At 43.2% G+C, this 25,325-nt stretch overlaps 1 protein-coding gene across 1 annotated transcript in view; it reads right to left on the reverse strand.

Moving 5' to 3' along the window:
• PLK5 (polo like kinase 5 (inactive)) overlaps positions 1-25,325 on the reverse strand; it is a 404,540-nt gene that overhangs the window by 122,786 nt on the left and 256,429 nt on the right. The window contains exon 10 of the mRNA XM_069646658.1: positions 6,463-6,700. Coding sequence (XP_069502759.1) covers positions 6,463-6,700 — 238 coding nt within the window. The remainder of the gene's footprint in view (positions 1-6,462; positions 6,701-25,325) is intronic.

Raw genomic sequence — 25,325 nt, forward strand, 5'->3', positions numbered from 1 at the left:
ATCTCTGCTGTCTATCCCTAGATTCCGCCGTGCCCAGGCTGGAGGAAGATCCATCACAGTGCTAGCCCCTATGCTCTGGAAAGCTCTGCCACTAGATCTCTGTAACACTCCAGAATATTTTCAATTTTGGGAAATCCTGAAATCTCATCTGTTCTAATACTGTCTTGGATTTGTCCCTCACACGTGCATGGATGCCTTTTTGGTCTTTGTCCACGGTCTACAAATCTCCATACAATACAATACAATATCTATGCTGACAATCCTGCACACAAAGATGGTGGTTTAAGCTGATGATCTGGAAGATGAGGATTGGTTTTCGTCTCTCTTTTCATGGATTCCATCTTGGCTGGCAAATGCCTTCAAGTTACTTGGAGCAATATTAGTGTTGGTAGTGCTAGGATTCTGTCTCATAAGGATCCTTTTAGGACCAAGCAAGAAGACAGCCAAGAAAGCTATTGGGATGAAGATAATGAACGATGTGACCAGTGACCATACACCACACACTGAAGACACCACCCGTGCAAACATAAAGAAGAGTTTGCTAGCACACCCAGGGATGAAGTCTTATTACCCAAGTCTTATATTGGACATTAGGTATTCTGTCAACCAACTTGAGAATGCTGTCACATGACCTGGAGTGTGGATGAGCATATAAAGAATGCAGGGGACCTTGAGGGGGTGACAAAGGTATGGAGCCCAAAGAAACCAAAGTATGAATGGAAGATGAAGATGATTGAAGAGGAGGAGGTGGTCGAGTACTCGATCTGATGGGGAATGTAAAGGAGCAGGTGGTCATGTCATCCCTAGCTCCCGTCCCCTCACCTCTATCATATTGGAACAGCAGGAAAAGAGCTCTATCTGGGACACCAGGTATTGTCCCAATACTGCATTAAGTGTATAAGAGACAATATGCACTCAGACAACTGTATCAAATGTGCCCCTGCACTAAAAGAGTGGAAGGATGCCTGCACACACCATTGAATTAAATATCGCTCAATCGTTCATATTTTGTCTTTGCAATATGAAGATCTATTTTTGTATTTCTTCTTAGCAGAGTTGTTTAAATTAATGATTGTGACGCTTTGCTCCACTATAGATTCATGCCTCTGTGGCTATAAATAATGCCTGATGAAAACAATCTCTTTTGTGTTTGGATCTACTTTCTCCAGTTCCCATCAGAAATGGCGATAACCCTCTTAGGAGTGCTATACTGGACAGCATGTGCTGTTTCTAGGGTCACATTGTACTTTGGACCTTTTATGTGTAACCCCTTCACCTTTATATAGATCTAAACTAGGTTCCCTAAGCCCCGGACTTTCAGGAAGGACTTTCATAGGTGATTATGGGTTGGATTGAGATTGTGTGGCGGACTCTGACACCTACTATCTTATGTGTGGGTGTCTCCCGCCCTTCAATTCATTTTTTGATTTATTGATTGGTTTTTGTATCTGTTATGTGATAGTGTACTTATTGAGACTTTTTTTTATTTCGGATGTTGTATTATTTGATTTGTTAAATATTTTGTTGGAATTGAATTGCTGTTTAGGAATTTTTGTCTAGACAGTACTGTATGTTTGTTTTAAAAGAAAAAAAGAAAAACCATTTGAACAAGTGTCAAATAAATTTCATAATTAAATATCTCACAATTGTTCATGTTTTGTCTTTGCAATATGAAGGTCTATTTATTATTTTTTCTTAGCAGATTTGTTTAAATTAATGATTGTGAAGCTTTGTTCCACTATAGATTCATGCCTCAGTGGCTATAAATAATGCCTTTTGGGAACAATGGGCCTCATTACACGATAGGCGGTAAGGGTTTACCGGTATCGGTATTTTACCGGTACCGGTAAACCCTTACCGCCTTACTACGAGGTCCCTTTGCGGGTTGGTACATTAACGCCTGCTTTTAGCAGGCGTTAAAAAACGAACCCGCAAACGGACCGGGGTGATAATTACGGTACCGCAATTTGCGGTACCGTAATTAGCGCCTTCCCCATTCCCATTATGCCCTATGGGGTAAAAATGGGAATGGGGAAGGGCAATGGATGAAGGAGGAATTACCGCCTTCCCAACCTTGGAATAGGGCGGTAATTCCCCTTTGCTCCAAGGCGGTACCGGTAAATTATCGGCATGAACCATGGCGCTAATAGCCTTAGGTAGATCGGAGGCCTCTAGAGATGCTGGTTTTCTTAGCAAGGTAGCTTGGGGACTTCAGGGTGACATTCTTGTCGATGATGCAGCAGGATTTCAAGGTAATTCATGCTTGGAGCGGGAGTCAGTGCAGTTGGATGAGGGGTTGGGGTGATGTGGTTGAAATTGCAGAGTCCTTTGATGAGATGCGCTACAACATGTGGGAGACATCTCAGGGTTTCCAGCGTAGTGGCTGCAAGGCCTTGCAGAAGGACATTGCCACCATCCAGGTGGGAGAGGACCAAGGCTTGGACAGCAGATCCGAAGTTGTGTGTGCTCTATGTTGAAGGGCTTGATATTCTACAGGAGAGAAAGTTGTTACCAAGCTGTGTGTGTGTTCCCTGATAAGTGCTCGTTGAGGGAAGAATGTCTGTCGATGTCAAATCCAAGGAACTTTGTGCAGGTGGTCAGCTTGGGTCCCACGTCCATCTAAGGTCAGAAGAGAGGTAACCTAGATTGCACTCTATTGGAGTGTTAAAGTTTTACTTGAAAAGAACAAAAGATTTTAGGAAATATGACCAGCTATTTGTGAGCTAAGCCAGTACTAAGCAAGGACAGGCAGTCTCTAAAAGAACTGTTTTGCATTGGCTGACACTGTGTATTACCTCATGCCATAGTTTTGCGGAAACACAAATGCAGGAAGGCATTAGGGCACATTGCACGGGGGTGTGGGAGCGATATTAGCTCTACATAGAGGAATCTGCTGCTACGCGGGTATCACTTCACTCTTTTTCTAAGCATTACTTTTTAGATTCGGTTTGTAAGGATGATGCTGCTGTGGGGAAATCAGTCCTTCTGACTATGCTAATTTAAACATATCATTACAAACCCACCACCTTGGATATTGATCAGCTTTGGAAGTCTTTCAAAGATGCGGAATTCTTGAGAGGAATGTGACCATTAGAAAAATAAATTACTTCCCTTAGTTAATGTTCTTTCTGGTGAACATAAGATTTCTCTAACAGATCCTTCATCCTCCTCCCACCTACCCCTCTACTGGAACCATCATCAAAATAAATTGATGGGTGACCAAGCCAAGCTATTTCTCTGCATCGCCGTCCTTCCTTGCTGGTGATGAAAAGGGCGATACTGAGGAAAATGGTGCTGAGGGTTCTATAATTACATGGCCATGATGCTGCCACAGCACGAGAAAGAACCAACTAGAAGAAATGTTCGAGGATGGAGCAGAAGGGTGTCACCTGCTGGCTGAATACTAATGTCCGGTGCTGACTGCGTTGACATAAATATTTCAAAGAAGAGAAATCTGTGGGAGAAATTATGGGTCCATAAGAATGAACATTACCAAAGTTAAGTAATTTGTTCTTTCACACCCTAGCTGTAGGTTGCCCTCCTGATCAAGTAGACCTCTCATCCCTCCTGGCAGGTATATCTGCCCCTTACCTGTGGTTTTGTTAGGTTGTAATATTGTTTAGGTATTGTCTTATTTTTACCCACCAACCACAGGTTTTCCTCCTGGGCCAATGTCTCTTGCCCTGGCCAGTTTGGTAGCTTTCCACAAGCTCCTCAAGAGTTTCTCTGCATCTGATCTCATCCAGGTTCTGAGATATTGATCAAGGCAAGTTGTTATATGTCTTTCCCAATCTGGTCTCTTCCAGTCTCTGATATAGCTGTCAGTAGGTTTGTATGACTTTCTCTGAACCTGAAGTCTTGCATTGTCTGCTATGATTCCCAGTGAGCTCTTTCCCAATACATTTTTATTAAGGGTTTCAAATATAACACACACAAAAGGGAACGCAAAACCCCACTTTACCCCATCATTTACCCCCCTCCTGACCCTCTGTCCCCCTCACCCAGACCCTAGAGTACGAGTGGAAGCCCTTTTTCAACAGTACAAAAAAATGAAAATTAATACTTGGTCACCTCGGTTGGACAGGCAAGACAACCAAGCTTTATGGCAGGTGGTTTTCAAGAAAGTATCTGCGCTGGCCCTCTCAAGGCATTACAGGTCCGATTCATCCTGAGGGCGAATTATTCCCAAAAGTTCCATAGCCTTGGGACACCAGGCCCGGCAGGCTCCTGCCTTTAGATATGTCAGCAAGTTGGACCAGTCTGACAGAAACTTCATGTGGAGCCCCTGAATCGTGTAAGTGAGCCATTCCAAGCCAGCAACGACCACAGCTTCGCCACCCATTCGTGTTCCTGTGGTGGGTCTTTCGATTTCCACTTCCGGGCAAGCACCAAAGCAGCCGCCAACATCATTAACACATAAAGTTTGTAGTCCGCCCTCGTAGATAGATAAGAGAGCATGCCGTTGAGACCCAATAAGTCCCTCCCTCTATTAGCCCCCAGCTCTAGGTCCAGCACCTGGGTGACAGCCCGCTGAACTAGAGACCAAAAGGTATCAATCTTGGGGCACTCCCACCACATGTGAGCCCAGGAGCCTGTTGCCCCGCATTCCCCCCAGCATAGCTCAGATACCTCGGGGGACATTTTATTCAGTCTTAGTGGGGTCAGGTGCCACCTCAACATCAGTTTCAGCCAGATCTCCTGAAGCTGCAGAGATCTTGTAAGCCTTGGAATCTGCGACCATAACAGAACCCACTCCTGTTCCTCTAGGTTCCCCTCTACATCTCGCACCCATTTCAGCATGTACGACCTGGACTTCAGGGGCTCATCTCGCTTTATGAGTTTGTATATGGATGACACCACCCCTTTATCACCCGTGTCAGTGTCAAGATACTTTTCAAACTGAGTGAGGGGTCTTGTGCCTGCCTGAATGATCGATAGATGAGAGACCCAGTGCCTAATCTGGAAATACGAGAACCTCTGCAACTCCCCCACACCAAAGTCTTTCTTCCCTTGCTCAAATTGTTTCACCCCCACCCTCCACCAACATATCCCGGATCATGCGGCAACCCCCCTGAAACCAAGTGTCAAATGAAGGGTCTCCTGCGACCGCTGGGGTAAATTGCGGATTGTCGTGTATGGGAATGTACGGGGAGGGGAATGTAGTGATATGTGCCCTTTTAACAGCTTTGTCCCAGGCGTCCCCTATGGTGGACGTGATATCCCAGTGAGCTCTTAAATCTCTCTCTCCACCTCGTCTCTCTGAGTGTCAGTGCTATAGCAGTTAGACGCCTTATAAGTTTCTTGTTTTTTTCTACTAGTGTCTGAGATATATCCCCCAGCAGGTTCTTAGGTTTCAGTCCTTACGTGGTGTCCTTCACCATACGGCTCATCTCCTTTTCACTCTACATTCATGTCTGTTGTTAGGATCGGTGGGTAGAAGAACAAGCAGAAGTGGGATTCAACTAGAAAGACACAGGAACAATGGAATGTTAGTGGACACAGGGAAGCACTTAGGTAAACTGGGCTCCCAACCAGTGAAAGATGGCTCTTATTGAGCATAGTTTTAGTCCAAGATGGCCACCTGAGGTGACAAGACAGAATAAAAGAGATGAAGGGTTATTAGCACTTCCGGGGAGGGGACAAAGTTGACCATAAAGAATCAGCACAGGTAAGAAAAGGTTGCTTGGCAATGTGCTCTTGTGGATCGTCTTCCCTCTGCTGAGGTTCAGGCCTTGTGGGCACCAACTCTTTCCAAGTGTTTTCTTAGGCCCTTTCTGTATGGCATTTGGTCTTCCACGTTCCCCCTTACCTTCCAATTTGTTATGTCACACTCTTTTATGGCATAACTACTGGTGCCTTATCTCCTACACACTCAACAACTGCTCTTATGTGTATCTACTTACCATTTTTAAGTTAGGTGGAATTGGGGGTTCTTCTATTCGGTGTCACTTACACAGTCTACAACACTTTGCAATCATGGCGAGGAGGCTTAATTTCTACCTGTAATCTGACGCTGCGACTCGAGAATGTTTGCAGCTTTCAGACCTGTCCTCTGTGAGCATGCTGAATATGGGAAGCTTTGTTCAAGCAGACCTTATAACTGCTGTCATATCTGTCTGTGCTGAAACCTATGATCCCTTTTTACTTTTATTGTCATCACAAGAGAGTCTGAGAAACTGGAGGGGTGCTGGAGAATGCTACATATACTACTTTCAGGTAACTCCTTACTTAGCTGTTCTCCATCCCTGGTTCCCTGATAGCCTCTACACCCATGAGGTGGGATATTAAATAGGACCTTGTCACATAGTAGTCACTAAGTTGGGTTGTCTTCTTAACTCAGTATGACTATACGCACCTTCAGTAGAGTTTGTAATGCTGCTCTAGTAGTGTTCCCTTATTAAAGGGTTAGTAGTGCTCCCTGAGTTGGGCTATAGCTTTCCCTTTGTGCCAACTCATACTTACCGCTGTTGTTTAAAGTGCCCGCCATGAGGACATTCATAGGGTTCCAATTCTCGATCCAGCGCAGTCTCTCTTTTTGGTTGTTGGTTTCTGTTTCTCTGGGGGTTTTGCTTTCTTTCTCTTCTGGGCTCTTGGTCTGTGTTTCACCTGTGCTCCAGGTGTCTCTGTTTCTGGTGGTCTGGGTGGGCTTCAGGGTCATCTGGGTAGGCACCTCTGATTGAGTATCTTCTATTACCGGGGCCTGGCAATAAAAGTATAGACAACAGATATGAAGCAGTGTAAATATTAAAGGAACACATGATCCATTCTAAGAATTATGCGCACAGAGTACTAATCTTCAATATGGCTTTAATGGAACGGCATGTGGAGCCCATGTATGGTGTGATATGTGCAGCTTGTATTATGAAGTAGACATGTATTTGGTGCAGGTTTGCATGAATTAGGTGCTGGGTACAAATCTGTTCGAAAAAGGGGTCATGGATGAGACAGAAGATGAAGTCTGTTTGATGGAGGGGTCATGGGTGAGGTGCTTTGCAAAGTCTCGTTTGATGGAAGTCATGGCTATGGTTGTATAAGGTATGTTGAAGTGGTGTAGAAGGTGATATGTACAAAACACCATAGCATCAAATACATTTGTTAGAGTTACAATTACTTGGCATCAGACAGTCATTTTAATTCCATTCAACGCATAGTCAGTATCAAGTTTCAAAAGACCAACAGAGCAGACACGATCACACATCTTAACATTACCAGTACGCCAGATCAAAAAATGTGGCAACACCAAAAACACATAGCTTCCCACAGAAAGCTCCATGAATACCACAGGAAGTTGGGATTAAACTCCACCGTCTCTTTGCCTCCTTTATTTCCCCCTGATCCTACCATTGTATGTTGCTTGGCTGCTTAGAGTGAGGCGTGTTTAACAACAGTAACCATGTATGATATGGCTGGATAGTCATTGTGTTACAATTTGGAAAGACCTAACTGGTAAGTCATGGTGTGCATCGTCTACTAGGTCCCACTAGAAGTTGTCCCACAAAGGGTTGCTTGCCTCTCCCAACCCGCCTTTGTGTTAAGTCAGGGAAAGAAATCAGCATGTAGAAGAGACTACTTCCTGCAGAGGAGATAGTGACCATCAGGTGGGAGAAGGGGAGTCAGTGAGTTACGTTTTCAAGAGTTCAGCTCGCCTCTTACCTGCTCAGAAAAAGCACCAAGAAGTGCACTGTGACATCCTAATAGATAGGGGGTGGTTAGGGTGGGCACATTTTGTGAAGTATGTTGGTTCTTGCCAAACGTTCCTTAATTCAGTCCCTTCAGGGTCATATTGTAACCATATTTTTCGTTGTGTACTTAGGAACAATGCTATGTGATGCCACTTACTGTTTTGTCAAGGGGTGAAAGGTTGTGTCCCATCACTTCCCGTGATGCCAATTTGGGGTGGGGGGTCAAATGACATCACTTCCTGTGATGTCATCAGATGTCATGGGTCATGTGATGTCACTTTCGCTATCCCTGGCATTTTGGTGAAATGACGTCCCTGATGGAAGCTTAGGGCATCTCCACAATAAATTCCCCAGTGAACACCCTCTGCTCCATACCCAAACAATCCGATGATATTGGAGGATCGATTTTGCTGAAATGTGACAGAGGCTCTTTCACACTCAACTCTTTCCCAAAGGACAAAAGCCCCAGACATTAGCGAGGGAGAAGCAAAGGTTTGAAAATATTGGTGTACAGGGACGGTGAAGGAAATCAGGCACATCTTGATATCACACCATTATTCAGCAAGTGGCATAATTTGCCACAACCTCTCATGAGTTATGATGGAGATACAATATATGGGCAGGGCCTCACCAAAAATATAGCATTCACCTATGCTAATAAACTTAAGATAGGGATCAACAGAGGGATCACTTGAAATGATTACGAATGTCTTCAATTAGGACAGTCTGTTGCCATCTGCTCACTATCTTCTTTGTTGCTTATGGAACTGCAAGAGTGGTAAGCCGTCTCACATTTAATTGCCCTCACACCTACATCTTTATTCCACCCACTGCAGTGCTCCCCATGCTGTTCATTGACTCGGCATTACAGCTGTTGCCTTTTCATGCTGTCATGGGTGAGGCAAGAGATGGCGCTCCTCACCACATAATCTATCGATTTCTTGACCAATAGACCTGCTCAGAGAAGTATTCATTCTCGATTTGTCTAAATCTGAAGGCACATATTCCCCGATAGTCCAAACCCTAACAGCTAGTCATCCTTAGTAGGTTTTTTTTATCAAACACTTACAGTAACCTTTGATAATCCACTTTTACTGAGCCATTCCTCTCTATATTTCCAAACTGATTTTTGTGGCACACTGAAGTTTTCCAGTCGCTCCACTACATCCAGCAGAAGGTTAGACTTGCATTGGGCAATGCTACAGTGGGTAGACATGGACAACACTGGGGCTCATCACGCATTTGGCAGTAATACGACAGTAATTTCGTCCCAGCGGTATTACCATTAACACTGGGATAACTGGCAGAATTACCAGAATATCCTGACCTGACAAGCACGCACATATACCCCCAATGGTAACGGTAACACTGTCTGGCATTATTACCACCGACAATGGTCAACAGCAGTAATACCACCCAAATACAACAGTATTAATGTTACTGCCACCACATCTGGCAGTATTAGCGCCAGTGGAAATAATGTCACAGCAGAACGGGAATCAACTCTGAATCTCCCATTTCCTGTTCCCATCTGTACAGCAAACATCCAGATTCAACATGTTCCAGAAAAAAATGAAAGACATGTCTCCCTGACCTCAAGCTAAGGAAGCCCAAATTCATGGAATCAGGGCTAAATGCTCTGGAAGATGAGGTGGCAGAGCATGCTGAGGAGCTGTTTGGCAGCAGGCAGAGGAAGACTTCTGTACAGAGGAAGGCAGCGATATGTGGGACCATCAAGGATAAGGTGACGGTCGAGCATAGTCAGTGGTAGGATTGTCGGAGGCAGCCAGCGTTGAGTCGAGCGTCTTTGCGTGGACTCTGAACTGGTGCGGCCTGAAGTCCGTTGGGTCCTTTCTCTGGAGTTTCTGGAGTGCTGGAGCGTGCGTTCATCTCCATCTCGCCAGGAAGGGGTGGACGTGTGGACTGCGAGACGGTAGCAGGATTGCATTGTATTGCATCACGAAATCGGCCGGCGCCGCCGACGTGGAAAACAGGGGCATCCCTGTGAGAGCGCTTGTGCTCCTTGTGGGAGCACTTGGGAATCGGGACTCCTGTGCGGATACGACGACTTGCCTACTTGGCAGGTGAGTTGGAGAGCTGTGAGCGCGGTAGGTACGAGCGGGGGGATGGAAAGAGCAGTTGGTGATTAATTGGCTGCTCAGGTTTGCTGGCTGTCTCTCCTCCCCCTACTCACTAGCGGTCTAGGTACGGCCCGCCACTGAGTTATTATGGTGAGCTATTTTATAGTTTTGTACTGAGACCGTGAACTGGACTGGTCTCTTTCTGACCCTATTGGCCCTATCAGAGCCATATCATGTTGCTAAGCCTCTCAGTGGTGGATTGAAATTGGTGGATCAATAGAAAGAATTTAGGAGACTGTGGGCTGATTGCCTTAGATCTAATAAGCAATAAGTAATATGTGATCCACAGTTCCTGCACTACTAATTGATGATAAGCACGGGGGGGGGGTGGCATTTTGTGACCCTGCATTTTAACCACTAGCCATGTTGGTATAGTAGTTGGAGTGGAACTGGAGTGTAGTTATTTACAATAAGAACTGGTGGAAAGTAACACCTTAAATCAAAAGTTGCACTTTCCATCCATCCCAGTTGCTGCTGTGACTGTAATGCTGCCGGGAAAAGGGGCTATTAAGAACAAATATAATCTCCGTAATTTAAGAAATCAATCTAGTAAGGAGAGCACAGAGGTGACAATTAGGAAGAGTAAGCTCAAGCCTAAAAAGAAAAATAAGAACCCTATTGTAGTGGGCCAAGGCACAATCACTGGATCCTTTCCGCCGAATCCTCCTGCGGGCATCAACTCAACAATAATTGAGGAAAATGCGGTCTCCGGCCATAGCAGCAGCGTATTAATGAGCTCATCTAATTATGATGACATTGACAACAACTCCCTTTTGGAGCTGTGTTTAAGTATCCAAAAGGAAATGTCTTCACAAACTCTACTGACAGTAGAAAAAAGAGCTCCGTATCAGACTGAAAGCCTCATTGGTGTGTCGCCTTGCCTACCTAAACCTTCAGGGAGCCCTGGTAGACTATCAGCTTCTGCTAATCTCGTGATGACCTCTATGGAAGACGCGCCAGATAAAGAAACAGAGGACGTAGTCTACAGTCTTCAGTGGTTTCGCTGCAATTTGCTCTCAAGATTCTTCTATAAATAACCAGACGCATTTTGGCTAATACTGTCACATCGCGGCAGGGATGGCATATATGGAATCGCTGGCGCGGGATCGCTGGCGAGACAGTCCGTCATTGATTTCCTTGCTCGGCGATCCCTGCGCCGTCCTAGACGTTGCGCGCGTACGTGGCCGGGAGTATAAAGACCACCGCTTCCGGGTTGCGTGCACATTGCAACGTTACAGGATTCTTCCTGTGTTGCTGCCACTCCCGTGTGTGTTTCCGCTAGCTAATTTTCTCGACTATCCTGCCTTGCTAGGGTTTCCCTGCCTCTCCCTTGATTCTAGTTAGTATTCCCTTCGTTCCTCTTTCCTCCTCCTTTTTTCTGCCCGCCGCTGCTTTAGTCCTTTTTTCCTTATTTTTCCCTCCTCGCCTGTTTCTTTTTATTCTTCCTTATTTTCTTTCTTCTTTGGTCTGCTTCCGGATTTCCTTTGAAGCAACCTTGCTCCTTGTTTGGATCTGCTGGTTCACCGACCCTTGCCTACTCACCGGACTGCCTTTGCTACTCCCTTGTACCTTGTTGGATCTGCTGGTTTCCTGACCCGTGCCTTCTCACCCGACTGCCTTTGCTACTCCCTGTACCTAGTAGGATCTACTGTTACCAGTCCCGTGTTTACCTACCGAACTGCCTTGGTGTTCCCCTGGTACCTCGCTGTTCTTCTGGTTCCAACCCGTGCCGGTTGGTTGGTCTACTCTTCCATCACCTACCATTCTCCAGCGCTTCAGTCTGCTTCGCCAATACTACCAGAAGGAAGTCTTTAGGGGTTTTTGTGTGCCTTTGGCTTTTTCCCCTGGGTGGCGCTCCCGGTGGGAACGCCCCCGTTGCCCCTATCTTAGTGGCACGGTGGCATCCTATCGAGGGCGTCCTTATCATCATAAAAAAAAGGAAAAGCCTTCAAGACAAAAGGAAGGAAAACTCAAGAAGAAAGTGGAAGGTGAGGAGTTGGGGGAAGCGGGTGAATCTGCTTTCTCATCTGAAGAAGAGGATATAACCAACGTTTGTGACAAATACTAACATTCTGACTGCGACCCAGGAGCAAAATGAAGAAGAATGTGAAGAGACTGAAGCCAATCTTTCTGAAGCGATACATATGGCAGAAGAGTATGAGGAACAATTAGATAAAGAGACTGAGTTACACCCCGAATAAAGTCCTCAAGTTCTCTTCTCACTGAAGCAGCGGCGACTGGCAAAGAAACCGCAAAAGCTTATTAAATCAAGCACTTTGGCCTCACTGGATGAGGATTTGTCTCTCCCTGATATGCGCCAAAAAAAAAGCCAGGAAAAGAGCAGCTAAAGCCAGGAAAAAGAATCTGCCAGCGAAGGGCCAATTAACCAGTTGGCATCTTAAGGAACAAGAGAAGAGGAAAGTTGCAGTCGAAGATGAGGAATTATCAGAGATTGCTGACCAGAAAGCAAACAAAAGATCAATAGGGTCTCCGGACCAATCTGTGAAATCTCTGACTGTGAAACATAAATCGATGACAACACCTTTAAATAAATGGTTAACACGATCGGAACAATTAATCAGGCTTAATTCTGTTCCTCAACTTCGAGTTTTAACATCTGATGACTTTTTGTTTGTTGAGCCGTTAAATGGTCCTAATCCTAATGTCTCTGCACTACATTGTAAATTCTTATCAACAGCAAATATTATTAGAAAATACAAAGAGGACTTGAGATCAGTGGACATTGATATTGATGTGGATCTGAATGAGCTGGATCCTAATGCTGTACAAGAAGAACTTGCTATACCAGTAATGGAAACAGTCTGCAGTAATGGTATTGAAGGAAAGAAACTCGAACTCGCCGATGCGCAGCATGTCTTAAAATGGTTGTAGGAGTCTCTACCGGGTTATTAGTGAACCATTGAGATTTTACGGTCCTGTCATGGAATTGTCGATGCTTTACGCATTTATTAAGAACCAAGCGGTCTACTGCTCTTTTGGCAAAGCATAGTTGTATCTGCCTTCAAGAGACTTGGGCAATGGACCCCTTGATATTAGATGGTTTTGTTGTACATAAAACATTCGCAAAGAGGGGCAGAAGAGGTCGTCCTTACGGGGGGCTACTTATTGGGGTAACAAACTCATTGTTCTCTAACCGGGTGAACTGTCACTTAGATGATTACCTCATTGCAGTAGAAGTGGAGCTGGGGAGAGAGAGCAGTCTCGAAAGATTCCTCCTCATAACTCTCTATAACCCCCCAGGTGCTGCATTTAGGGATCAAATCCAGGATGCTCGGCATGATTTAATGACAGTTTGGATGTTAAAAGCCGAAAACTGTGCAGTAATAGTCTTGGGGGGCTTCAATTGCCATATGAGAGGCGAGGGAGGCATCACTCAGAATCCTAAATTAAAGGAGAAACGTAAAATGACCCATGCAAAAAAGAGTGCTGAGGGCAAAGGATGGATCTGTTTGTTTGACTGATGGGAGTTAGAAATGATCAATGCCTGTACTCTCAGTGATTCCCCAGGAAAACATGCATGGTCTAATGGTGTAACCTTTAGTACGTTGGACTATATTTTTATGAGTCCCATATTGTTACTACAGGTGATGGACATGGAAGTGATCATAAACAATTGGAGTGACCATGTGATCGTCCGGTGTACACTCAATGTGCCTAGGCACTCTACTCCACAAACTAATATTGGAAAAATAAAGGTCAATAACGCTGGAACCCGAATAAGCTGGTCAGATAAGAACATAAGGTTAGCCACTGAATCCATAATCGATCAGGACATCCTGAATTCTTTTGACTTCAGCGGCATGTCCATTAATGCAATTGAAGATTGGAATTTGTTGTTTTCTGGTAAACATGCTGCCAGCTCTATGGGGGCAATGATAAGAACAGAAGGTAACATGCAGCCCTTTAATAAAGAGATAAGGGATACTAAGAGGGACCTAAGAGCAGAGCTTCGAAGAACTAACGTTATGAAGCTACCAATGTCACAATATGGCGACTTGGTTAGGAAAAAAAAAACAGATATGGGACAACTATCAAGTACATCAAAAAGGCTGAGAGTAATCGCGCATACCAACGAGTGTTTCAGACTATTGGCTCTAGAAACTCGCGCAGCATTTGGGCGTGCCTAAGTGAGGCAAAGGGGAAGAGTAAAGGCCAACTAGCTAACCCAATTAGTTGAGCAGTATGGGTAAAATTCCTGGAAGAACGTAATTCAAAAAGTCAGGCTGATGATCATATGCCAGTAAGACTGGCTACATCAGGTCCTCCCTTTGATATTTCTCATGGGACTATATTAAGCAAAATTAAAGAGCTGAAACCCTCGAGAGCCCCTGGTCCTAATGGACTGTCTAATGTCGTCATTAAGAACCACCCTGACTTTTGGGCTAGCTTGTTTACTATTCTGTTCAAGAAGATCTTGTCTTCAGGGAAAATACCTTATTCTTGGCAAACAGCAATCCTTTTTTTTAAAAAGGGAAACCGATTAGACCCTCATAATTACAGATTATTGTCAATGTTAGACATCACAATTGTTCGCATCTCTACTGCTTAGAGAAATACAGAAGTGGGTAGATGAAGCTAATATTTTGTGTACATTTTAGAGTGGTTTCCGTTAGGACTACACTACTACCCATGATCTGATGGATAAGGATATTCTACGTACCAGAGCGTGTATTAAAGGGGCAGCCTCCCTTTTATGCATTGTATGTTGATTTTAAGGCAGCGTTTGATTCCATCCCTAGAGGCCGTCTATGGGCTAAACTTGAAGATATGGGCTGTCCAAGGGGACTACTTTATTACCTTAGACTTTTATATCGAGACACCTCAGTCAGACTTAAATTAGACCAGGAAGGACATTTGACTAAACGGGTGCAGGAGAATAGGGGGGTGAAACAAGGGTGCGTTACGGCTCCACTAGTTTATAATCTATATGTCTATGACATACCAACGGCATTATTAGCCGCGAAAAACTGTCCCCCCAAAGTTGGAGAATCCCCTGTGTAGTGTTAGCCTACGCGGATGATCTAGTCATACTAGATAACACCATATGTGGCTGCGCTGGTCTGCGATGGTATTATGGGAATATGTTAGTAACAATGGTTTAAATATTAACTTAGAGAAAACCAAAGTACTGAGATATACCTATAAAAGAGTTACCTGGGTCAATCCTGTGGTGGGCAATACAACTATTCTCTACGCCCCATCTTATTGCTACTTAGGGGTAGAATTTGAACCGGACCAAATAACCACACAGACTCAAAGGAGATGGTAAAATACTGCTTTAATCTCAAAGAAGTAAATCAGGGTGAATAAACACTCATCAAATCAATGTATGCAGGATCACAATGGGCCTCATTACACAGAAGGCGGTAAGGGTTTACTGGTACCGGTAAGGGCACCGGTACCGGTAAACCCTTACCGCCTTACTATGAGGTCCCTTTGCGGGTCCTCCCTTAACACCTGGTTTTTACAGGCGTTAAGTACGGGACCCGCAAAGGGACCTTGGTGCCAATTACGGTACCTCAATTTGCGGTACCGTAATTAGCACCTTCACCATTAACATGGGGCCCTATGGGGCTGACTGGCAATGGTGAAGGGGCAATGGTGGATGGTGGAATTAGCGCCCCCACACACCTTGGAATATGGAGCTAATTCCGCCATCCACCAAGGCGGACCCGGTAAGGTACCGGCCGGCAGCCATGGCGCTAATAGCTAATAGCGCCATGGCTTACCGCCTTCCGTGTAATGAGGCCCAATGTCTTTTCCATTATATTCAGTTTATATAATGCTAGAATTGTCATCTATGATGTCGTCCTACGTCCCAAACTGTAAATCCTATTGAGGGGTGTGATTGGATATGGGGAACATGTCTACATATAGAGAATACACACGTTAATCCCTCATTGGCGGTCTATTGTCTGTGAGACATACCCTGAGCTACTTCTATACACGTGATGTAATATACTCGTCATAGCAGAGAATATGGCAGAAGAATAATATTTTGTAACATTGTATGTAAAAGTGCATGGCAGGCTTTTCTGATTGGTTGGCAACCCAAATCCAACCTTCGAAATTCGCCTTGCTAGCAGCACATACATAGAAAAGAAACCCAGGTGCTTGGAAATATGTCAGCTTTCCCCTTGTTTTCCCAATTAGTCTACCATCTCTCATTGGTAGGCTTCATGCCAGTGTCTTCTGTTTGAAGACTGAACTTGCCAGTCTGGACTGTCTCGGGACATTTGAGGGAGTGTAGGCACACCATTATCTTAGCTATTGGCTTAATGACTAGCCCCCGTTTGCAAACTCTCCATCACGTGCCAAGAGACCATGAATTTGCCCATGTCGGTAGTGCATTTAACCCCATTTGATTCAAATATGCTGGGTGCAGTTGCTCCTCTTGGCCTTTAGAGATGTGCTCACTCTATCCCATATAAAATTCATGCCATTTATATTGTCCAATACTTGGCATCCGCACATGTTCTTGTTTCTCCTAAGCTTAGAGAAATATGTCCTTGCACATGGTCTGCTCGTTAGACTCCATTTGTGATTTTCCTCCATTTCTCGAAATAGGATCCTTGGTTCCAAGCCAATGTACTCCTCTATTTTGCAAGAGAAAACAACTTCATCTTTTGAGATACTGGGCTTGTATTTTGAGGTAGCTGTGTTGATTGAAATAAGCTGACGTCCATCTTTTTCTAATGGTCGTCCTAAAAGTGAACATATACCTCTCATAAGCAAGCGTCTATGTCTTCTTTCTACATTCCATTTCAGTGTATTTACAGTTGTTTACCAGTGAGTCACCTTATTCTTCTTTGCATTAATAGTTACTGTATCGTAGGGTACATGTTTCTCTTCATGCATCAGTTACATCATCATTCTTAAGTATTTTCATATTGTTTTAGCATAGGTTCATAAATCTTCTTTATGACATTCCTTTGCTATCGTCAAACTTTGTTTTAGCGCATATCCATTCTGTTCATGGCTGCATTTTGACAGCTCAGCAAAGTACATCCTTCTTGGTAACAGTCCTCCACAACGACAGCTTGCGGGTACACTCTGAAAAGTTCTCTGAGTGCATATTATCTCTCATAAACTCAAAGTGGTACAGGAATATTGCAAGGATTCAGGCCTGGGTTCCCCATCATGCCTCTTCGTCTGTCATCCCAATATGATGGTGGCAAGGGGGCGGGGACTAGGGAGAAGACAGGTACCTTCTCATCTACATTCCCCCCTCTGGTCTAGTTCTCGACCAAACTTTTTGCTTCTTCTTCTGCAACTCCTGCTATGTCTTGTTCTATAATTTCATCATATTTTCTTTTCTTTGGAACCCATATCTTCGTCAGCCCCCTCAGGTTACCAGCGCTTTTTATATGTTCATCCACACTCCAGGTCATGAATCGGCATTCTCCTGTTGGCGCACAGAATATCCATCGTCCCACATACTTCTTCTGATCCTTGGGATAATGATACTTCATTCCTGGAGGTGCAAAGGTACTTTTCTAGATGTGCTCTTGGGTACTGGCTTCAGTTTGCTCAATTGTCCCAGTGTCAATATCAACCATTATCTTCATTCCAATAGCTTTCTTGGCTGTCTTCTTGCATTGTTCCACAATGATCCTTATGGGACGGAATCTTAGTAATACGAACACTAGTATTGCTCCAAGCATCTTGAAAGCGTTTGCTAGCCAAGTTGGAATCCAAACAGAGATGTAAACCAATCATTATCTATAATTTCGTCTACTTCCTCCACCATCTTTTAATGTAGTTATTGTTTCAGTTAAGGTCCCATTTTCTGCTTCATGAGAAGGTATGTACGTACAGCAGGAAGGCCTGACATTGGCGCACATGCCTCCTTCCATGGCTGTAATCAAATCCAGGACATATCAATTCTGGATAGTCATCAGTCAAATGGCTCTCAATTCTTCTCTAATGGTATTGCAACCTTTTATTGTTCAGTTGATTGCAATAGCTCCCAACTGGTAATCTGAAGCCATTTAGCATTTACTGCAGCTTGAAGTCCTGGCAAAAATATAGATGTAATTATCACTGCTGTCCTGCTCAACAATTTATACTCCTCTGGGATATTATCATAAGCCTCTGTTGCTTTTGATGAGAAATAATTGCTTCTCCTCAATCAGTGACATTCAGGTGATCTCCTCTTTCTTAAATGCTCATACATTATTGGAAACTTGTCAATATGGAGATCACTTTGTGGGATCATCAATGCAGGTACATGTATCATCACTATGGAGCATATTCCTTCCCAGTTCTTAGGCAACTGCATGTAGGCTCTGGATCCACAGGCCCTATATTGATCCATTAACACTGCAGTTCCTCCATCCATTCCTGGGACTTCAATTATTTGTTTGCATCTTTATTTGTCCCAAACAGGAACAGACCATTGTTCCTGAAGCATGTTGTCATATTATTAGCGGCATTATAGAAACTGGTCCTCCTTCATTTTTGACCCATCTGAGCAACTTTGAGTATTTGGCACACGATTCCAGACATTTTTCACTATTTTCACTATCCTGGCTGATTCTTCCTTCAATAGATGTACAAGGCAGGCTAATAGACCTTCTTCCCATCCAGTACTAGTGGATACCACAAGCTAAGTTATTTCTCAACATCTTGGCTCTTCTGGTTTTTCAATGGTGTTTGAGCAAGTCAATGTATCCATTTGGACAACCCTTATTCGTTCTCCTATGTAGGATGGATACATGAGTTTGATGGTTGCCCATCCTAATCCATTTTCCATCTTACTTGTCTTCACATAAGTAACCTCGTAATAGGGAGGTAAGGGGTTATCGGCTCCGGCATCTTTACCAGCACCGTTAACCCCTTACCGCCCTACTCGTAATGAGGCCCTATATTAGGGAAAATCATCCACGACAAATGGATTAGTCCATAGGTCAACCCTAATCTAAAAATGTTCCACTTTCTTTATCCAGGTTCTTGGCTATAGATTGTGTTGTCATTTGTTGTTGCTCTACTCTTGCTTCACTGTGGACACTGGCTTCACTGGGGATACTTGCTTCACTGGGAGTAAGTGCAGGAGAATGCCGCTTTTGTTCGCCATCGTAACATTACCAATTTTCCTTCAAATTGTCCTCTGATTGTGCATGTTGCTAGATGACTCAGGCATTTGGCATCATATGTTGACATTTCTCTTGCATTAAAAGTTCTTCTCGCACTTATGGTGTATGGGATCAAGGAACATACATAGCAGTTTTTTCGTCTGACGTACTCCTTCCCTCTTATTTCATGTGCTGTACCATAAGTTATTCTTTAAATGTATTGCGTTATCTAAATAAGAGTTTATATTTCATTATCCTCCCCACTCTCTCTTTTATGTCGAAACAGGGGCATTGTTATATTATGAAATCTGGCCATTATATCTTTGGCAGAGACAATAGTAGATGTTTCTGTATCATTTATTTAGTCGATCGTCTTTTATAACATTTCTAAAGGCCATTATAATAAGGAAGAAAACACAGATCATGATACCGATGGAGAGTACCATTAATATCACATGAAAGTGTGCTGATTTCTTAGCAGGAAATGAATCTCTAATTTGTTGAAGCTTCTCCATTGTATGAATAAACAAATGTATCACCTTCTTTTTAATCAGTTCTATAGCAGAAATTAGAGAATTGTTTCCATTATCACCCTCCAAACAATCCAACTGTTCTCGGGATTCTCCAAAAATGCAACAATCTTTACGCTTCTTCGGATCAAAGCTGGATATGTTTCAGAAGTGTAAGACACAAGGATAACTAAAAATGAATATACCAATATAATAATAGGTATCATAGATGAAAATCTGAAGAAAAAATATCTTCTTTCAAAACTCTTTCAAAACTCAAGCTGTTCTCACATTGTTTCTTTGAGACTATGTGCCTCATTACGAGTTTGGAGGTAGTCATGCCGTTAATAAGGGCGTGGCTACCCCCAGAGCTGGGTCCGGGTTCCCTGAATGGGGAAATACCGGGCCATTCCGACCTTGGAGGGCCCGGTATTTCCCCATTCAGGGAACCCAAACCCGGTCCATCCCCATTCCCATTTGAGCCCCCATAGGGCTCAATGAGAATGGGGAGCATGCTAACAACGGGCCCGTTAATGACGGGCCCGTTATTAGCACGCTGGGCCGCTCGCGGGACCCGCTAAGGACGTCTGGTAAAACCAGGCGTCCTGAGCGGGTCCCGTGAGCGGACCTCGTAATAAGAAGGTAAGGGGTTAACGGCTCCGGCACCTTTACCAGCGTCGTTAACCCCTTACCGCCCTGCTCGTAATGAGGCCCTATATTAGGGAAAATGATCCACGACAAATGGATTAGTCCATAGGTCAACCCTAATCTAAAAATGTTACACTTTCTTTATCAGGGTTCTTGGCCATAGATTGTGTTGTCATTCGTTGTCGCTCTACTCTTGCTTCACTGTGGACACTTGCTTCACTGGGGATACTTGCTTCACTGGGATTAAGTGCAGGAGAGGTCAATACTTCACCTTTATAGGGCTTGATATAGTGTAGATGGACCCAAGCCTGTCAGCCATGGAGATTTGCGGCAGTAGGGCTTACTCACTCCACTTTGATAAGGTCTGTTGAATCGCAGGGTATTTTTAGGTGCACACAAACTTGGGTACTAATACCTGCCCTGTGGGTTTAATATTGGAGTTTTAATGAGACCTCCAAACTACTAGGCATATTTTTGTTTTGTTCACTTTTGACCCCACTTTGAGTCATCGTTTTCAAATAATCATGCATCTAGTCGCCTAATGCCTTCACTACAATGTGGGTGTCTGTATTTGCCCTTGTTGGGGGTGTGGGGTGAGAGGAGTGATCATTTGGTGACCAGTCACCAACTCATGGGGCGTTAAATGGTGATCTGAACCAGGTTGATGGCGTAATGCATACAATGCAAGGGATAGGCAATTCAGCCATCCCTTCTTCAATGTTATTTTAAGCTTAGCTATTCTCTCCTTCAAAAAGGCGATTTAATTTCTCACATATCCCGTTGGCTTGTGATTGATAGGCTGATGCAAACATATGCTTGATGCCAAAGGTGAGACTATATTTTCAAAGAGTTAATTCACAAAGTGTGGTCCATTGTCGGATTGCAAAACTTCACACACACCCCATCTTGGAAATACATTGCGGTCTGTAAACTTTGCAGCGCAAGCAGAATCAGGATGCATGCATGGACCTGCTTCAATCCACCTGGAAAAAGAACGAACTACAACTAGCATGTATCAATAATCATTGCATGTTTGCAATATATCCACAAAGTCTATGTGCAAATGTTGGAACGGGCCATTAAGTCTGAGGATTACTCCTCTCACCGTTCGCAGGGTGTGTCCTGCTGTACATTTCTGACACACAATACAGTTTACAATGAACTGTGCCACATGTTCACTGAGGTTCAGTACGAACCACTCTTCTGCTATTGTAGCAGTTAGACTCTCTCTAGTCACATGCGCTGGATAGTGGAGCTGCTCCAATGATGCTCTCAACAATGCTAGAGGCATAATTGGCTTTCCTGTACTGTCCTTCCTCCAAATTGCCTCAGTGGGCATAAACAACACCTCCACTTTTTCCATAACGCCTTTTCTTCTTGTGATGTACGTCCTTGTATCTCAATTAACTGTACAATAGACGTTATATTAAATCCTTCTATAACCAAAATGTATTGGTGTGCCGCTTTTCTTGTATCTTTTAACTTATCTTCACACATGGTTGCATAATATGCGGCACGTTTGGCCTCTAAATCCGTGGGAGATTAAGTCTGATCTTTTTTAATGTGCTGTACATTTCACAATGGCTATGGTTTCTGGAAAGCTTAAGGCTTCAATGAGTTTTTCTCATAGCCCTGCATGTTGCACTGGAGTGCCCTCTGCAAGGAGGAAGCCCCTCCTCTTCATACGTGACAGTCCTGCGTGTACAGTTCATTTATTTATTTATTTGTAAGGCGCCGAAAACCTGCGGGCATCAGGGCGCCACATAAAGACAGAGGGCGAGACAAGGGAACACATCAGAACACAGGACACTTGGCAGAGCCAACAGAAATAGGGATCAGTCTAGCTATCTACCTGTCAAGTGGCTTTATTCATTTGAACAGATATGTTTTCAGACTATTTCTGAAAGAGAGATGGTTGGTCTCTAATCTCAGGTTTAGAGGCAGGCCATTCCGATTTGTAGCTGCACAAACTGGATAGGCTCTGCCTAGTCCATTTGCTTTCGTATTTGATTTAACCACAATAAGTCCCAGAGTTTCTGACCTTAGCGTACGTGCTGGTATATATTGAACCATCTTCGATTTCAGTTAGGCTGGAGCTTTACCATATAGACACTTGTGAACGAGAGTCATTAATTTGAATAGGACTCTGTCTTCTTCCTTCAACCAGTGTACTCCCTCCTAGCTACGCTAATATGCTCCATCATCCGTTTCTAATTTAATTGTTCTAACAACGTTGTTTTGGACTAGTTGGTGTTTTGCCTGTAATAGTTTGCTGGCTCTAGGCAGTAGAGCAGTTGATGTCACTTAGGCGGAGTCAGAGTACACTGTCACTTCCTCATCCTCAAAACTTCATAGTGCATCAATAAGCATAGCTAATTCTGTAGCCTGTGCTGAATAGGTTTACAGCAATCTTCTATTTATCAATACTTCAAATGTACCTCCTCAGATGACCCCGAAAGCCGACCCCGAATGTGTCACCCTTTTTTTTTAATCGGTTTTAGATGAACCATCAATGAAAACCAATTACCCCTCACTAGAGCATTCTCTTTAACATGGGGAATATCATTATAACACTTGGTATATGTAACACAGTCATGCACATTATCATCTTATCCCACTGGTTCAGCTATGAACGTTGCTGCATTCAATATGCTACATCTTAACATTTTGATCGCAGGGTCTGAGATAATTTCTTCATACCGCGATGCTCTTTGAGTAGTTAACGTACTTTGGGGTTTCTCTAAAATTGCAAAAAATGCATGCTCTACAAATAGAGTTACGGAACACCCCATAGTTATACTTGAAGCTTTTTCTATGGCAAATGCAGCAGCTGTCAAAGATTGTTCACAAGAATAGTGTCCTTTCATAAATGGATCTAAAATCCCACTGTAACAAGCTGATGGTTTATGACCATGTCCTAATGTTTTCTGGGCTGCTGTCTTGACTGCTCCATTTGAATGGCAAATTAATAACATTCTTCACTGTAATTTGGAATTCCTAATGCAGGAGCTGTTCTAATCTCGGTTTTTATTTCATTAAACCCTTCAGTCATATCTTCTGTCTATACTTATTTTGTTGTATTCTTCTGTGCTTCTTTAAGCGCTTTTAAAATTGGTTGAATATATGTACTGTAGTCAAAGACACAGGCACTTCATTAATTGCATAGACATAAAATTTGCTGCATTTGTCTAACCGATTTTGGTTGTACGGTTCTCATAATGGCTTCTGCTCTTTCGGGTGTCACTTTTCTAGCTTCATGCAAGAATTAACTGTCCTATGTATAATACTTCTTCCTGACAATACTGCAATATTTCTTTGTCTACTTTGTACCCTTTCTCTGCAAGTATTGTCATAGGTTTGACAGAGTATTATCTAGATTTATCTTCTGTCTCACTTCCACATATTGAATTATGGTGCTTTTGAGTTGAACATTTCCCAAGTACATCTGAATTACTCTCTAAAAATAGAAGGGGACTCACAGTACCCCTGAGGCAAACATGTATGTTTCAGGCGATTGGTTCTCTATGAAAAGAAAGTCATATCTTGTCAGTCAAAATGGCGGCTGCGATTCTTACAATTGGTTCTCTATGAAAAGGAAGTCATATCTTGTGAGTCAAAATGGCGGCTGCGATTCTTACAAGGATCGCAGCCGAGAGGAGAACTGAGCACCGACAATAAGGTGAGTTGAGGGGCCCTATGACATTATCATTTGCTATGTTGATACTCTCACTAACTACAGGGTGGGACATTCAAGTACTGCCAAAAGGCTGCACTTTATATATGTTCAAACAATACAACAATACAGTGGCGCGTTAAATTATGAGGTTCAAACAAGGGGCATTTAATGCTACATCACCATAGGGGTCATTGAGACGAATTGGAGAAAGCTTCTATAATAGAATTGCTGAAATAGTTGCACAATGAATAATTCATGTATATATAGTTGGTACATGATGTTTCTTTTTGTAGAATAACAAAGGAATTATCCCGGAATTTAACTACATTTGAAAATCACCTTACTAAATTGCATGAAACAAAGTTATACACTTTAAGGGTGAGTATAATATTTGGAGCAATGAAATAGTTGCAAAACGAACATGTAAAGCATATGTTGTTGGTACATGATGTTTATTTTTGTAGAATAACAAAGGAATTATCCCGGAATTTAACTACATTTGAAAATCACCTTACGCAATTGCAAGAAACAGAGTTACGTACTATTGGGGTGATACAATATGTGGACAATGATTGCTTGCAATCCAGCCATATTGTTGGAGGAAGACTTAACTCGACTATATTTGTGATGCATGGTCAATTTAAACTGATTGGTCAGGAAATGTCTTTTTCATTTTCTTCTTTTTTTCTATGATTTCTCATTTTTCAAACCATATAATCCCCCTTGCTCCAACCCCCTTCTTTGTCTGTCTTGCATACACATATTAATTTGTTGTCCAATTATTATGATCATCTAGATTATGTCTGGTTTTGAAAAAGGCCGAAACACGTGTAAGCTGAAGAATATAATTAGTAATAAAAATGAATGGTGCATGTTGAGAAGTGTCTTATTTATCAATTTCTGGAGTCGGGGGCTTACTCCTGAGACACCTCATATGCGATAAAGGTCACAACTACATTGATTTAATGATTCAAATGGATGTATCCAAGGCGCAGTGAGATTCTCCCTGAATATCCCAAACTCATCCTTACAAAGCATTTGCATCTGTGTTTGCTATTGCTGCCCCTGTAATGACTGTGTCTGTATTGGCACTTGCTAAAAGTGTTGTGGTGGTGTGCATATTCCTGATTTTGCATGTAATGTTGGGCATAATATCCTTGTGAGTCTGTATTATTTCAAAAAAAGGTAGCAGGCGGTCCTCTACAGAAAGAACATGGCATGATAACCTGTTCTGAGATGAGAGATTGCAGCACACGCTTTTTGTTCACTATACCTTTCACAGATGGGAAATATCTATTTCTATATCAGTCTTTGTACCGCCCACATGGCCAGTCCAGCACTGAAATGGGCGGGACAAAGACTGATATGCAAATTATTATTTTTCATCTGTAAAAGGTACAGTGAGAAAAAAGCGTGTGCTGTAACTCTCATCTCAGAACAGGTTATCATGACATGCTCTTTCTGGAGAGGAGCGCCTGCTACCTTTTTTGAGTCTGTATTATATTGTGGAGCATATCCTGCCCCCCCTCTTGTAGATTGGCAATTCTGTTGTTTCAAACCCTCTCTACTTCTAC

Source organism: Ambystoma mexicanum, chromosome 1p, assembly GCF_040938575.1.
Source record: "Ambystoma mexicanum isolate Mex_15411 chromosome 1p, UKY_AmexF1_1, whole genome shotgun sequence".
In the NCBI taxonomy this organism is placed as follows: domain Eukaryota; kingdom Metazoa; phylum Chordata; class Amphibia; order Caudata; family Ambystomatidae; genus Ambystoma; species Ambystoma mexicanum.